The sequence below is a fragment of the Anguilla rostrata genome, chromosome 12 (assembly GCF_018555375.3).
Source record: "Anguilla rostrata isolate EN2019 chromosome 12, ASM1855537v3, whole genome shotgun sequence".
In the NCBI taxonomy this organism is placed as follows: domain Eukaryota; kingdom Metazoa; phylum Chordata; class Actinopteri; order Anguilliformes; family Anguillidae; genus Anguilla; species Anguilla rostrata.
This window is the reverse complement of record NC_057944.1, coordinates 11522039-11539281: the sequence shown is the minus strand read 5'-3', so window position 1 is coordinate 11539281 and position 17243 is coordinate 11522039. Positions and strand designations below refer to the sequence as shown.

Genomic DNA, 17243 nt, shown 5'->3' with positions numbered 1-17243 from the left:
CTGCTGGAAGAATGGAACACTATTTTTCCAGAAGATTTGGTGTTTTGATGATGGTGCTGGAGAGCACTGTCTAACACCTCGGTCCAAAATGTCCCATAGGTGTTCAATTTTTTTCTCACCCATGTCCCTTTAGGGGCTCTGTATGATCACTCAGAATGACTTTGTATTAATATGCAGTGACCCTTCCCTCTAAGGGGATGACTGGACCCAAACCAAGTTGTGTAAAAAAAGGTTGTGTAAGTTGCTCTAGATAAGAGTGTCTGCAAAATGCCTGTAAATAAATCATGCCAGGAAAAGCCCCCCCCCAGAGCCATCAGGCCCTGGTCACTTTGGGGTCAAGCATTCAGGCCTGTACCATTCTCTGGGTGTATGCCACATTTGCACTCGCTCACTTGTCGAGAATATGGTGAAGGATGACTCATCTGACCATATCACTTTTTTTCGACATCTCTGTAGACCAATGCCTATGGTTTTTGCACCACCCAAACCCTCAACTGTGCATTCGTCTTTGTAATGATGCATTAACATTCTCGGTCACCTGAGGAAGAGTTGCTCTTCTGTTTTTCCGTACATATCGCACTAATGCAACAGCATGACGAGCATTGAATGTGCTCTTTCAAGTCAATTTCCGACCCGATATATTGATGTTTATCCCCATAGGCTTAAATGCAGACCTGTGTCACTTTAGTGACTTTCCCTACTGAAACACTAGCCAGTTGAGTGGTCTTTGTGACTAATACTTCTGCCATCCATGCCCCAGTAATGAACCCTCTTTCAAAGTCACTTGATCTTTTCCTCTTGCCATCTTGATCCAAAATCGAGGTCAACTGGGCCTGCACAGCATTTTTATACATTCCACAGAACATGATAGGATGTTAATTGCTTAATGTATTATGCAGTACAGCTGTATCGAAGCATCTGAATTGGATATGTTTCTCCACCCATTTATTCAGGTTTTGCCATTAATTTGTCTCCTATCTGTATATAACTTGTGAGAAACTCAGCTGAAGCCCATTTTAAATCCAGGTGCTCTCTACATTCTCTTTCTATCCCTCTCTCCCTCTCTCCTTCTCTCTCTCTCTCCCTCTCTCTCTCTCTCTCTCTCTCTTTCTCACTCTGTGCATGGTAACTCTACTAACCCCATTCACTCTCTCTGCTTGTGTATTGATCCCTAGGCCTCCAGAGCCTGTTTACAGCACTGTGAACAAACTGTGTGACAGAGCACCCTCTCCCCGCCACTATTCCCCTGTAGAGTGTGACAGAAGCTTCCTGCACCCCGTCCCCTTCCCTCACGTCCACGTAGGCCTGCTTCCTGACACCGAGATCACCAGGTACTGACACCCTGTGGTTCTCCTCCCTGCGTGTGTGTGTGTGTGTGTGTGTGCGGATGTGTGTGTGTGTGTGTGTGTGAGGATGTGTGTGTGTGTGTGTGTGCCCTCCCTGCTTTCTTAGCCTCTGCATTTCACTCCTCATTATATCTGCTTTTAAACACCTTAATGCATTTGAATCACCCGTGTCTGTTCCTCAGTTGGTCGACATGGTTATTGCAGTGATGCTTAGCTTTGGGCTTTTTGCATTTATTTTTACATACAACATACACTTACAGTGTACTGTATGTACTGTGTGTGAAATATATGGCACCCAATCACTCCTGTGGAGGCTTATAGTTTGGTGTGATCTTGGAATGGATTGAGTAAAGTTCTTTAAGAACGAAAGGGATGCGCACATTTTCCTTGTTGGGTGTGTTTTAGTTTAATATCTTTTTCGTATAAGCGGTCATGTGTTCATTGTCTTTGACAAAACCCAGGCCAAAGCAATGGTGCCCAGCCATAATGTCGTGGGTCTAGTTTTTATATGTATGCAAGTGGGACAATGGTTGCAGATATATTGGCAGGAGAACTACATTTTGTGAGATTCTTTCACTGTTGCCCAATCCCACAGCTGGTTTCGTCTTTGTGGAAGAGCCAAAAATTATACTCTCCGTTGTGCTCATTCATAGCTGTACGATGAATCTGATTGTCTGTTCCTCATCAAACGCGAACATACGAGACTTTGAATAATGAGATGTTGATTTCTTAATTGGTTGCCATGGGAATCTAAAATATTTATATTCCAGAACAGTACTTTCTAGACAAGCAATAAACACTTCATTATTCAGAGAACAGCCTGAGTGAGTCTCCTTCATCAGATGTTTTAAAGGGATAGTTCACTTTCTGGGGTGATCTGACATTGTTTCAGTTGTTTCATATACTTCAAATAACTCCACAGCAGCCTGACTGTGATGGTATGCCTTCAGAGTTTGTAAATTTGTGTTTTACCTGATTATCTTTCCAAATATAATTGTTTATATTTTATGTTAATATATAAGATAAGTCACATATAACCACTGTTTTGTGCCTGTAACATTAATTTGTTCATATATGCATAACAAAACAGTACAATCTGCATTAGAGGTACTAACAAGGTGTTTTCTTTTTTCAAAATGTCAATAATTGCCAAAGAAAAAACTACTAGTGAACTACCCCTTTTACTGTAGTGTTCTCAAAAAGGTATATTTTGTTCTTGATTTGTCTGAATTTGTGAAGATTTATTATTTAAATTAGTATTCCTTTTTTCTTTGCAGTATATCACAATTACCATTTGTCTGTGCAGTTCATTTGTCTGCTTATTAGTGTAATCAGAGTTTTGTTTTTGGCTTTTTAATGCACACACACGTATACAAACACACACGCACGCACTCTCTCTCTCTCTCACACACACACACACATATATACACACATACACACACACACCTCTTGATAATCTACTTAAGCTGCAGCCTTGTTCCTGAAGTGCAATCTGATGTGGACTAAGTGCAGTGTAGCTTCAATATTATGTCTGAGTCACAGGACGTACAGGGCCTCAGCCTGAATTTATGGCACAAGGGTTCCAGAGAAAATTTGTGACTCTGTAAGCAAACACTTTCAGTGAACACACCATTGCACTTTAATTAAGAGACCCACTGAACAGGAGTATTTACAATTAAGTCAAGTCAAAATAATGGACAGCAACATTACATACATTTTAAAGTGCTTAAATCCTGTGCTACTCACTTTTTTATTTGGCTCCTCTCATGAGGATGTCTTATTTTCCAGTTTTTTTTTTTTTTACATTTATGTTTTCTTTGGTGCTCGCCAGTTTTGCTATGTTCTCATGTCAGTACTATGCAGTGTTCACACATCTAGAGGTAGAGGTAAAAGCTCATACGATACAGTTAAATGACAGAATATGAGGTCAAGCGTCCTTAATTTGAGGATAGAAGAGAGGAGTACCGCCATATCAGGTGATCCAAGTAGGAATTATATATATATATATATATATATATATATATATATATACACTCCTGGGCAAAAAAAAAAGGGCCAAGCCCAAAATGGCAAAATATTAAGCTTTTAATATTAAGCATTGGTCAGAAAATTGGCAAGAATTAAACAAATGCACTCCTGAGACCTCCTGTGCCATCATTTGCTTGTTTACTTTTGCTGCAGTGAACAGTTTGGGGAAAAGCTAGAAACAGGGAAATTCACTTATTCAGTAGACAAAGTAACATAATGTCAAATAAAAGAGTCATGTTTTGTATTTGGTTGCATATCATTTGCATGCCATGACTTCCTGATGTCTGTGACCTATCAACATCATCAGAGTCTGGATATCTTATTTTCAGGTTGTCCTACAAGCGATACAAAAATTCTTTGCATTTGAATGGATCTCTATGGGAATTGGGGGGTGGGACTAGATTCAACTGTAAATTATGCCGATACAGTATGGAACACATTTGTTGGCTAAATGGCTTTAAGTCATCAAGGGTCCAAGGTATCAAATGAGCTTCAAACCACCGTGCTGCTGACAAATATGCAGTAGATACTACAAGCATTGTTTCTCCTGAATATGTTTTCCATGGAGTTCAACAGGAAAATTAATCAAAATCAAAATCACCGTTTTTGACGGTGGTGCCTCCCCTTAAACTGCTTTAGAATTCCGATTTTGTAGCTCATTGATTTTAGAACTGTTAAAAGGCCGAGGTGTCCCTTTACTGAGAAATAACTTGTTGCAAGGTAAAAAAAAGAAAGAAAAAAAAAAGAACAACCTGGACAGGAAGAAAAAAAAACTGGACTGGAAGAAAAAAAACCTGGACTGGAAGAAAAAAAACCTGGACTGGAAGAAAAGAAAACCTGGACTGGAAGAAAAAAAACTGGACTGGAAGAAAAAAACCTGGACTGGAAGAAAAAAAACTGGACTGGAAGAAAAAAAACTGGACTGGAAGAAAAAAAACCTGGACTGGAAGGAAAAAAACCTGGACTGGAAGTAAAAAGCCTAGATTGGATGAAAACGGGCTGTCCCATTACTGGAAATAATAAAACGGGTAGTTCAAATCAAGCAATCTGATTTGTTCATAGCCGTTGTATTTTAACCATATACCATGGCTATGACGTCTAATTCCTTTGCAGAATTCAGCATCACTCCATGTCTGAGAGGAAAAAAAATAACATTAAAATTGTTTAAATTGGAGTGTGTCTATTCATATTGCCATACTTGGTGACCATTTTATAAAAGCAATAGCTCACTTCAGGCCGTGATATATGGTTAGGCTATTATATCACAGCTAAGGGGCTTTGCGTGAGAGTCAGCTGCAGGACACACAAATCCCTACCAAACCCCAGTGATGGCCTTTTGTCCCCTTTTGATGGGAAAGTGTGTGGGTGTTGAACGGTGAAAGAGTGAATTAAATGCGCAAAGAGCTCCGGCAGAAGAAGTGGGTCATGTGAACCCCGTCGTGTGAAGTGTAGAACCCAACGCCGTGTTCACCCGCAGCTTCACACCACTGCCCACGGCTGTCCTTCTTCAGCATTATTCATATCTCTGCTTCTTTGTTCTTCAAATGCAGCTTTAGCGGTAGAGCGGTCTGCGGATTGGGCGTGCGAGTGCTGAGAGGACTCTCTCTCTCTCTGCCCACTGGGCTGCGTTTGGGTCAGGTGCAGGTCAAGAGGAGCTCGGGGGAGCTCGACACTGATTTGAATCTACACAGAGCAACTGAACCCACACACTGTGATAGGCAAAGCATAAGTGTTGTGGTTGAATATACTGAGCGCTGACCAAGATGGTCTTTACACAGTTTGTTACAGTATGTCCAAAACATTTTTTAAATACTTCATCATGTTTCATTTTGTCAGGTGAAGAGAGCAGTCATTAAAAGTGGGTTTGATTTTAACATTTAATTTTGGAAGAGCTCATCCAGCTTCCGTAAATAGATTCTGCTTGCTGAAGGTAATATCCTCTTGTTTTTTACTCTTTTAACAGGATAGACTTAGACATAATTGCAGGGTGGTCGTACAATGTGTGCCATTTCATAATCAATGCTAACAGCTACATCAGGGCTCACATTTTCAGTATCTTCAGCGGTAATAGCAGTTAGGTACCTCTAATGAAATCTCCAGCCGAAGTGGGTTGTTTACACAGAAAACGCACAAGCTGTTTTTTCTTCTTTTTTTCTCGAGTGGATTCTCTTTTGTCACCACCCACTCATGGCAGTCCTGCTTGCGCGACTGCAAATTAAACTGACGACACAGTTTCTGATTAAATGACACCATCTGAGGTACCAGGGGCTCTTACGGCTAGACACAGCCGTGCTGAAAGGAGTACAAAGTGCGTCCAGAATCCATTTTTGTTGTCTGCTGTGGCGCAGGTGCTCTGAACAAAAAGCCATAACAGTAATTTGCGTCAACATAAAGCCCAAGACAATGAGGGCTGGATTATCCAGACGGCGTGATAAGGCATAAATGGATCATCAGGAAGCGAATGTGCGGCTAAGGTACATCATTCGCAAAAATGCTCAGTTCACATGTAGCCTGAATTTTATCTGCAGGGTGAGTTCATAGCAAAGTGATAAACGCATAGGATAATTTTACAATACATTTTTCAGGCATGTCAATAAAAGTTATGCATCCTTGACAGGTAAAACATAGATTGACTATAGATTTATATTAAACATATAGGTAATATAATCTTTAACCAATCATGTCAGTTTCTGAATCCAGTCCCATAACTGTCACTGCTTCTAGTAGAGATGGCACCATTAGGCCTGTGCCTTACAGGATGGTATAGAATGTTCTGGAAGGAGGCTGCACCAGACCTTGCATCCCACACTGGGGTCATTAGCAGGCCTGCCAGAGGACCAGTGGGTTGCTCGCTTTTGGAAAGGGTCAGGCTCATTACACTCATCTAAAGCTGAAGACCTATTTCAGTTTTTATTTCATGCATCAGCATGTACATTTACATTAGGGGCAGGCACTTCGCCCCATCAGCCTGTACCCTGGATGCTGGGGGGCCTGATGGGCGGGGGCTGGGTGCAGCCTCGTCCTCTAGGGAAATGGGCTATGAAGTGTGTGAGTGTGTGTGTGTGCGTGTGCGTGTGCTGTGTATATTTTACAAGGGGAACTGGTGTAAAACACAGTTACCCAACAAGACACAACTGACAGACATGCTACCAACATCTAATGGGGAATGAGACATGAGTATAACAGTAATTAAAGGTTTATAAGGAGCATGCTTCAGCCACAGAGTCATGATTTACATGTTTAAAATAAGCCATCAAAATCTCAATATATTTATTTATTTATTGTTTACTGTTCCAACCATAAGGTCCAGAATAACTGAGGTCCCACTTTCCAAATTCAATAGAGGGATGAGGGACTTAAAAAAATTTCACATCCTTAGAGTGTAGGTGATAATTATGTGAATTTATAATTAGAAGACAGCTGAGGTAGGAAAGAAGTAGACTAATTATTGCGTAGTTATGGTGGGTCTCCTCATAATCTCCTCTTGATAATGTAATGTGGTGAGTAATGTTCAGTATAATGCATTGTACTGATGTAGCAATGTAGTGTGTGGGTGTGTGTGTACGTGTGTGTGTGTGTGTGTGTGTGTGTAGATTCAGGGCCCTGATAACGAAGTGACTATGTTTTCTGTGCGTTCAGAGCAAAATATATTACCAGAAGCATTGTTATATTAATAAGCAACATAGCAAGGGGGAAAAAACCCTTTAATGTATTTTCATAATTTAATTTATTTTTTAATGCTTGCCAACACAGAATGGATCAGGGAGAAGCAAATGCAAAATGACATCAAAGAAAGGAGCGCTGAGGACAGCGCATTGTCTTGTATCTTAAATGGCGTCTGTTTGGAATCTGGGCCGCCAGGCTTCTCCAGATTGGGCCTGTCGAGGGCATTAGGGAGGGCTCTGAGATTTCAACATTCTAAATTTCAAATGAAAATGATGTTGATTTTTTCCCCCAATTTCCCATTAGGCGTCACGATTATACCCACGTATCGCATTCCCATAGTTGTGATTGGTTGCCGTTATCGCATTTGGTTGTGGTTGGTTCCCGTTATTGCATTGTGTAAGCCATTTAGACTGCTTGTTGCCTAGCTGAAAGGCCAGATGGAGGCGATGTAGCGATTGGCTCTATTCAGGCGTATTCAATCTCTGCTTTATTTTGGCACGATGTGGAATTCCTCTGGACCTTGACAGATACAGAAGGCCATCGTCCTATCAGCAGCCACCAGACGGTGGAAGGGGCGGGGCAGGAGGGAGGAGTGAGTCCGCAGTATGTGAGGGAGGAACTGGACCTTCACATAGGGGGCGGGGTGGGAGTTTTGTGAACTAGATGGACAGTGGCTGTGGGTCCGCTGGGTTGGGTTGCACGGGGTGGGGCTCTGTTGGGCTGGGTTCTGCTGGGTTGGGTTCCGCTGGGTGGTGCTCTGTTAGACTGGGTTCCGCTGGGTTGGTTTCTGCGGTGCTGAAACTTCCTCTCTCTCTCTCTCTCTCTGTTTCTCTATCACTCGTTGTGTCTGTCATTATCTCTCTCTGTCTCCAGCCTGTAGCCTGACAGCTTCTCAGACTCCCCCATTAACCTTCAGCATCCGGGGAGTGATTGGCAGCTCTCGGCAGGGCGGAGCCGGGCCCTGCCAGGCCTCCTTATTCGCGCTGACAGATTATACTCGGCGGGGTTAAATGAGGCCGCTCTGCTGTGTTATTTAAACGCCTCATATGGCACCGGTCGTACTGTCGTACAGAAAAGGCTGCAGACAGAAACAGGCAGCGGTGGGCGGTACCCCGTTCCCACCCCTTAACGAATCACAAGTCCTCTCTGTCCACGGGCGGGCGGGCATTCCAACATGATTGGCGCATGTCACAGGCCGGAGGAAGAGCAGCACTCAGTCTCCCAGAGACTCACAACAGAGTTTGATGGATGGAGAGTAGTAGGTCGATGCTTTTCGCATCTCTGGATCGTGTGTCCCTGTTTCCTATCTGGCATGTCCCTGTGTCCTTGCAGCATGTCCGTGTATGTAGGCAACACGTAGGGGGGGCAGTGTGTGACATCATTTGAGGTTACGCGGCGATGCCGCAATGTGCATGCCTCACGGTCAGTTGCTGTGACGTGTGACGTTGTTCCTGCCAATGCAAGCGCAGAGGATGAAGCGCAATGTCGGTGCAGGATCGCAAGACAGAGCTTGACTCAGTATACCGACAACAGCACATTTGAGAAAGTGCATTACCGTGTATGCACATGGGATTTACTGATTTATGTCTGTTCCAAAAACACCATTATGTCTTATTACGTGATAATTGTCTTGATAACAAGCTAGTGAACAGTTGCTACAGTTGTGGGGCCACTCATTTTCATAATGGAATTTAAATATGTCAGATTATTGTGTGTATGTGTGTGTGTGTGTGTGTGTGCTTATGTGTGTGTGTCTGCAAATTTGAATATGACTGATTGTAACTTCAGAGAGTGCCGTGTTGCTTCTTTAAAAGGCTATTACTTGAACAGAATGGACCACCCACTGACACTGGTAATTACTTTAACTATTCTGAAAGTGTATTGCACTTGTTTTCTCTGGTTGTTTCTGAATGAGAGTAGTTGTACCTGGTTCAGTGAAATACAATTTTAAAGTAGGGGCAATCATTTTTGTATAGGAAATTGAAGATGTATTTATTTGGCTTTCAAAGGGCTTTCACAACTAGGGGGGCAGGGGGGGTTGTAAAGATTTTCAACAGAAAGCCTTAGTGCCATGTATTTGTGTTCATGTGTGCCAGTGAAGTTTATTTTATTTTTTATATAAATATATATTTTGAATATCAACACAATAAGAGAGTCTGGGATTCAGTATTGGCCATGAACATGTGAGATTAAGGATTTTCTTGGAATTATACTACCATCTAGTGGTGAAATAAATATACATGCTGTATATGCAACATTTGAATTTTGGCAGGAAGTACAAGACCTGATTCAAACACTTTGTAATTTTAGCATCGAAAGGACAAAATTATTTTTGACACCTTCAATTCCCATATGTTTTATACCACATGTGGTCTCCCTGTTTTATCACATTGTTTTCCACTGAGTAGAACTGTATATGTTAGCAGTTTGGACCTGTTCACAAAAGCTTATTTTCCAAGCAGTGCTGAAAACTATTCAGAGGGTTTTTAACCATTTCAATTTCAGACCACTCCTGTTTGTAACAGCCTTGCAACTGGAGTTTACTATTATGGTTATAATTATAGCATGTGTACATAATTTATTTTATTTTACACTGCTTCTACGTCACATGAGCTGAGGTTATCCTGAGAATAGTGGAAATTTCAATTTCAATATGTCAACCTAGCAACTCTTTTTGTTATGAAATTAAGTGTATTGCAGTTTTAATATTGTTCTTTGTCTTGACATTCCACATGCTTATTCACTCAGCAGAATGTAGTTACACTCACAAAACCGCTCCTATTTCCATTTCCTAAAAAAAACTAACGAGAAAACTTCAGTACCTTCTCGAAAAAGGCTTCTCACACATTCCATAAAGGGCGTGGTTTATTTCACATAAAGGGCGGGCTTACATTTCCATAAGGGGCGTGGCATATTTTCCATAAGGAATGAGGGTTATTTCTGAGGAAGGGGTGTGGTTTCTCTTCCGTACGGGGCGTGTCCTCTCTCTCCTTGTGCAGACTCCGTGGCAGGAACCAGACTCAGCCACTTGACTTCCTGTCTGCGGATGAGACGAGTGAGAAATAGGACGCGCGGAGCGCTAAAGTAGAGCAGCCCCCCCGTTGGATACCTGCCGTTAGAGGACTGCGGGCGCTCTCTCTCTCTCTCGTCCTCGGGAGCCGCGATGCTCAGCCCGACCGACGCGTCTGACTACATGTTCTACCTGAACTATCTGTACAGGGAGCCGCGCAAGATCGTCCTGCACAAGGGCACCACGGGCCTGGGCTTCAACATCGTGGGGGGCGAGGATGGCGAGGGCATCTTCGTCTCCTTCATCCTGGCGGGGGGGCCGGCGGACCTGAGCGGGGAGCTGCGGAGAGGAGACCAGATCCTGTCTGTGAGTGCCCCCCCCACTTACCCCTCCATTCCAGATCCTGTCTGTGAGTGCCCCCCACTTACCCCTCCATTCCAGATCCTGTCTGTGAGTGCCTCCCCCCCACTTATCCCTCCATTCTACACTCCGACATAGCTCGGGAGGTAAGAGCGATTGTCTGGCAGTCGGAGGGTTGCCGGTTCGATCCCCCGCCCTGGGCATGTCGAAGTGTCCCTGAGCAAGACACCTAACCCCTAATTGCTCCCAATGAGCTGATTGGTACCTTGCACGGCAGCCTTTCACCGTTGGTGTGTGAGTGTGTGTGTGTGAAGCGCTTTGGATAAAGGCGCTATATTTGCAGTCCATTTACCATTTACCATCCTTCAACTCATCTGCTCATCCTCACTCTTGCCCTCTCTCTCTCTTTTGCTTTCACTCTTGCTCTCTCTCTTGTTCTCTCTCTCAGAAATATTAGAATGCAAGTAAAATGCAAGATTATTTTGATATGTCAGTGCCTTTTCACAAATCAACCAGGTGGCATCCATTTATCATCACTGTCGCACATAGAACTGAAGAATCAAATATGCCATTCGCAAGATACACATAACCTACATTCACATCGCCATGATCAATGCAGAGCATCAGCTGGCCACTAGGTTGTGCTGTCGCACCGCTGTGAGAGAAATAAACGGCTGCCCTTGTACAGTCGGTCTCGTATGGGAAGTATCGGAGCGTGTTGAATGCTTTGTTTCCTTCAAGCCCTTACTTCCCTGAGCTGCATTGTGGTTTTGATCATTAATTCATGGCATCCTCGTCTCCTCAGGACCCATTTGTAGCGAGATTTCTCCCTCCCCTCCCCGCTCTGATTAAAAGCAGAAATCAAACGGCGGGTCGCCGCGGTTGCGGCGCGTTGCCGGGGGGACCAGCAGAGCCGGGCGCTGATTGTGAGTGATGGGGAGGGCACCTCGCTGGCCTGATTCGGTGTCTAATTATAACCAACTGCCGTGGGGGTGGGGTGTCCTTTCACCTCTCCCAGACTCACTCAGGTACATGGCTGCCAGACACGCACGTACGCAGAGACCCTACCCCGGTCTTACCTGGACACAGGACAATGCCTAATGGGCATTTCTGTCTGAAAGACTGTCCTCAGTTTGAAAGGGGCCTTGCTTTTAAGTGTGTACATATAAACTGATTTCCCTGGTTGTCCTGGTGATGTTTTCACTCACGCTGGGTGATCCTTTCACTGGATTTGCTTCTTCGCTTGTTCAATCGCTTGTTCGCTTGTGAAGTGCCTTGTTCAGTGTTTACATAGCATGTCCTTTTAAGGGCATTTGTGTCTATGGATCCCTCTTGCTCTCTCTCTCTCTCTCTCTTGCAGTCTCTCTCACACTCATGCTGTCTCTCTCATGCTCTCTTGCTGTCTCTCTCACACTCATGCTGTCTCTCTCATGCTCTCTCATGCTGTCTCTCTCATGCTCTCTCATGTTGTCTTTCTCACACTCTTGCTGTCTCTCTCTTGCTCTCTCTCTCTCACACTCTCTCTTGCTGTTTCTCTCACACTCATGCTGTCTCTCTCACACTCTTGCTGTCTCTCTCATGCTCTCTCTTGCTGTCTCTCTCACACTCTTGCTGTCTCTCTCATGCTCTCTCACTCTCTTGCTCTCTCTCTTGCTCTCTTTCTCTCTCCATCTGCCCTTCATTACATAACAGAAGGGAAGTTAAATTAAGCTGCTGTATCGTCACGTTCCAGTCTGTGTGTGTGTGTGTGTGTGCTCTAAGGCTTGTGTGTCTCTGTGTGTCTGCGCTCCTCTGCAGGTGAACGGCATCGACCTGCGGGGTGCTACACACGAGCAGGCGGCCTCCGCCCTGAAGGGGGCGGGCCAGACGGTGACCATCATCGCCCAGTACCGCCCGGAAGGTGGGTGTCTCCCTGGGAAACGGGCACGCCGTCGTTTCCCATCGATCGGCTCGCTCAAACGCTGACCACTGCCATTAAAATAAAGTGAGCGCTGAGCGAAATGACTCTGGTGCACTCAGGTGAACTCAAGTGGATTTTGAGTCCGTGTCTCCTGCAGAAGACTTGGGTCGTAGCTTTCTCACCTACAGAAAATCGATAAACTCAATTGGCGCGTTTCCAAAATGGCTTCCTCCGTCTTCGTTTGTTATTCACCCTTTTGGGTACATTTCCTTGTTTTCCATTGGCAGTTTTACAACACTGGTGCAACTCAGCAGTAAAATTGAGTCGCTGTGGAGAGATGGCTGAGTCCTTCCTCCTTTGGCGGTGTGAGTGGGTGTGTTTGCACACAGCAGCGTTGGGTGTAGGGGCCGGTTGGGGGGGTGTGGGTGGTGTTGAATTACCTGTGGGAATGTGGGGCATGGGATCTGTTGAGAAGTGTGCTACAGTGCCTGGAAGATGAGCATAAAATAAACAGGCTGCATCTGACGCCTTTTATTTTTGCCTGGGACACTGATAAGGACAGTGGTCCTGTCCAGATCAGATGTCGTACCCCATGCTGGATCTGCATTGCCTGTGACTCGGACACGACCCGGACGAATCATTGTTTGGGCCGGGGTCAGAGAAATGTGGAGGGAGCATGGATAGCGTTCGCGCTAGCTGTTTGCCATTGTGTGCAGGTGCTTGACCAGCCCAGTAACGGTGGATAGAAGCAGGTTCTGATAACTGTTCTCTCTCTTCACCCGTCAGAGCTTGCTTTGTGCTGCCACAGACGGGACGCTCCATCGGCACCAGGTTCGTGAGATCGGCACCTGGGTCCCAGTTGTGATTCAACAGGGACAGACAGAGGGCTTCTGAAGGGCACTGTGAACAGTTTCCATACACTGCCATATCACTGAACCCATTTATCCAGAAGGTCCTGGGTTTATCTGAGTTTCAGTGGGGTCCATAGCTGTTGGACAAGCTTAGCCCTCAGTAAATGGATAGTTCCCTTGAGACAGACTGAAGAATGCTTGGTCCACCCAGCCAAGCATTTCTCCTGGGTGTAATTGTTTTCTGAGAACAAAGTTTGCTGTACTACTGTGCATGTGGGCCTACAGAGAGGTTGCACAGGACATGCACACATGGATTACCAAAGGTACATCTGTAATGTAGATCACCAATGGTGAAATGATGGATGTCTGCCAGTTCTATGGATCTTATTTAGCATAGTTAGCAACTGAAGTTCAGGTTTAGATGATATCAGTGGTCAGCAGGAATGACAGTGGCAACATAAAATTAAAGATTGAGTAAGAGGTAATGCCTACAGTAAAGTTGAGCCTACATAGTTGTGATTTCTTCTCCTTGTTCCCTCACAGTTTCTTGCTGTTGACTGCTTCATTATTAAGGTTGTAATTATTCAGTCCCCAAAAACTAAGGCCACGTGAATTTCTTGCACATGTGACCTTGGGAGCATTCGACCTGCAGTTCATTTATTGTCCTCAGGGTGTAGGCTGTAGGTAAGAGTCTGCTGCTCTGTAGTGATCACTGGCAAGCATTCAAAGGAATGTGACAGTTATCCAATTACAGTGACTGCAGAGCTGGTTGTTGTGACGGTACAAGTTCCTAAACCTGGCAGGATGACCTTCTTAAAGCAGGGCTGGTATGGGTGCAGGTTTTTTTTTTTTCTCAAAGCCAGGAACTGAAACAGAAAAATCAACTATATTTTAATTAGAGATGATTAGTTCAATCAGTTGCATTCCAACTGGGCCGTCTTGGATAAGATGATTCATGTCTCTGATAATTGAATCATTATTTGAGATTCCTAAGGTGCCACGATTGATTGCTTAACAAGTGGCTTCGGGAAGTCTCGTAAATAATGTCGTAACATTTTTTTTTTGGTTGGAAATAATTTGGATGTCAGGTTCATTAAGCATATGTGTTGCTATGCAGTAACCTTTCTGCAAGAATTATATCATGCCTTTCATGAAAAATAAACTCTTTATAAAGGATGAATATTTGATGATGACTCAGTGCTTGCCAGAGCTAGGAAGCTTGTTAACAGCGTCATGGCAACTTGAATGTGCAGTTTTCTACTGTTCCTTTATTCAAAATTTTATCAAGTTGTTACATTGGCTGGAGCCAGATTAAAAAAATAAAAATGAACACATTAAAATAAAATCAAAAATTGATTTAAAAAACTATTGTGAACAAAAAACTTCTTGTGAAATGCATTGGCTGCATATTGTACTGCATGTAAACATACTAATAATCAGGTTTTGTGTGAGAGTAATTGGGCAACATTGGTCACATTCCCACAGCTTGTAAGGACTCAGCTGTACCTCTATGTGGTCCAAAGCTGAACTTGGATGCATTGAATAACCTGCACAAAAGACATAAAAAGCACAGAGCACGCACATGTTATGGAGACATGTTATTGGTGCTTAAGAGAGAAGCGCTATGTGTTCTGTTCTGACCCCTGACCTGTTGCTGTCTTCCTCAAACCACGGCCATTGTCCTTAGAGGTCAGAGAAACAGGAAGCGCTGTGTTTGCACATGCAGTTGAGAATCTCAGTACCGTGTGAACACGTGTAGGTGTCACCTGCACAAGGTGACATAACTCCCTAGAGAGAGACCAGGAGTCTGATTGGTTGCCCTTGGCTGGGGTCAGTTATCTGTAGGTCAGCATGTTGGCGGTGTCTCTCACTGGCTTGTGGCTGGTGGTGAAGGCTATGGCTGGAAATGTACTGTACCTCCGTTACGTGACTTTTCTGGAACTTTCCCTGCCCACCACGTGCCTCTAATCCAGTGGTTCTCAAGGTCGGTCCCAGGGGACCCCTGTGTGTGCTGGTTTTGTTCCAGACACAATTTCAATCCCAGAATTTTGACAAGCTGTTCATTTTTATTAATTAGGCTTTTCATGTCTGGAGGGATGATTTACCCTCTTTTATTCGCATTATGTCAGAAACAGCTATGCATGTTGTGAAGAATAATAGAAGTCCCATATTCACATTGCAAACAATTACATAAAGAGAGGAACAAACATTAAATAAAATAACTGATCAAATGAAAAACAGGTGAATTAGCAGTCTCATTACTGATGAAAATGTGGATAAATGGACACTAAAACTAACTATTTGGTAGATAATGATGACTTCAAAGATCTTGCAAATGTCATTAAAAAACGAGAAAAGAACTAAAACACGTGTTCAACAACCTTGACTGAGTAAGAGATTGTTTGGAATGAAAACCAGTATACACGGGGTTCCCCCTGGACCAGCTTGAGAACCACTACTCTAATCAGCTGTAATCACAGAATTATCATCCTCGTCCTGCAAACACTTGGAACGTCTTTGGAGGCTTTATTCAGCTCACTGAGGCATTTACAGTTGGGCAGAGTTTGTTCAGAAGATTAGTAGTTTCCTGCATTTTCAGCGAATAGGCTATTCTGGTCAGGACTTTCTCAGCTGTCACTGAACATTGTAGATTCTTCTAATATTCTACTTAGGGGCGCACAGCTCTGGTCCTGGAGGGCTAGTCTGCGTGCTACTTTTTGTACCAACCAGTTACCTTAGTTGTAGTTTTCTGACAGCTCTATGAACTACGCAGGTTCACTCCTGTGCTTCAGCTGAGTAAAAATTGTTTAAGGTACGCTTGCAGTCTGTGGCTGGGGGTGGTGCTTATACAGTTGTAAAATCAAGATGATTCAGCTGAATAAGCACCACCTCCAGCCACAGACTGCAAGCGTACCTTAAATATTTTTACTCAGCTGAATAAATAATTCAGCGTTAGTTGACACAAAATCCTTGTTGTGTACTCCAGCTTTAACGACAGTCAACATTAAAAGCAATTCATGGTGCCATGTTGCCAATAAGTGTGCACTTGGATGAATGTTTGAATCTTCTATATATATTATATCTATATATATATATATATATATATATATATATAATATTATAATATGTATGTAAAATATTCTAACTTGTCCCTAGTTTAACCAATAATACATCATTGTTCCTCCTTCAATTACTGACCCTTCTGAAAAATTCATAAAAATGAAAACCTATGTGTATACGAATGGCAGTAATAGCAAGTACATACTTCAACAACAATTTATGAACATAGTATTTTACAGAATAGAAACATCCTCGGTTGGGGTTCAAATAACTGAAAAAGAAGTGTTGCATGGCTCTAGGAACAACAGTCGCTCATTGGTCAGGCAGGTAGACAAACACTGAACAGCTGTCCTTGAAGAAGACACCGCATGTGGAAAGTGAATAAACTTTAAAAAGTGCAGTACCAAGGAGAAAGGCCAAAGCACTCTCCATGGATTAAAAGCCTTTTTTAAATGGGCTAGAACAAGGAAATTAAACAGACCAATGTGTATCTGGGTCATAAAAACAATAGGTGGTACACAGCATATATAAGCCACACCTCGTACATTCCACACCTGTTGGGGCTTTGATTGAATTTCACTCCCCAACTGAAGCATTTCTCTCCGGTTTCTCAGAATGTACAACATATTCTCAGAAATGCAATGGCGCTATACGTATCATTTATAACACGATGGTATTACGCTATATTTTCAAATAGGCAGTGATTCATCATAATTGGTCAGCAAGATTAGAATTGGGACTTAGAGGCCTGTTTCTTTCTTTTTTTTTTACTCTGGGGATATGTGCTGATAGTTTTGGGAAAGAGTGATTGATGGGAAGGTGCCGGTAGGGTATCGCTGAGTTTATTGCATTCTCGGTTTTACTGTCTGGATCACGTTAGGGTAGTGTAGTCTCTCTCCCCAATGACCTCTGAAACAAATAACAAATATGATGCTTTCACATTTACCCTCAGTATACATCACAGAAGCCATGACAGAGAACTCTGAGATGAATGCTCAAACTCTGCGGGATTACTCTGAATT

General features: G+C 43.4%; 1 protein-coding gene across 13 annotated transcripts in view; it reads left to right on the top strand.

The window, feature by feature from the left end:
- Nucleotides 1-17243, top strand: part of LOC135235924 (disks large homolog 2-like) — a 128388-nt gene that overhangs the window by 93224 nt on the left and 17921 nt on the right. For 6 of the 13 annotated variants that reach the window (XM_064301967.1, XM_064301965.1, XM_064301964.1 and 3 more), the window contains 4 exons: nt 1176-1331; nt 10260-10416; nt 12208-12310; nt 13097-13141. In XM_064301967.1, coding sequence (XP_064158037.1) covers nt 1176-1331; nt 10260-10416; nt 12208-12310; nt 13097-13141 — 461 coding nt within the window. Of the gene's footprint in view, nt 1-1175; nt 1332-10259; nt 10417-10493; nt 10501-12207; nt 12311-13096; nt 13142-17243 lie in introns of those variants that run through there. The other 7 variants (XM_064301976.1, XM_064301966.1, XM_064301977.1 and 4 more) reach the window with 4 other exon arrangements.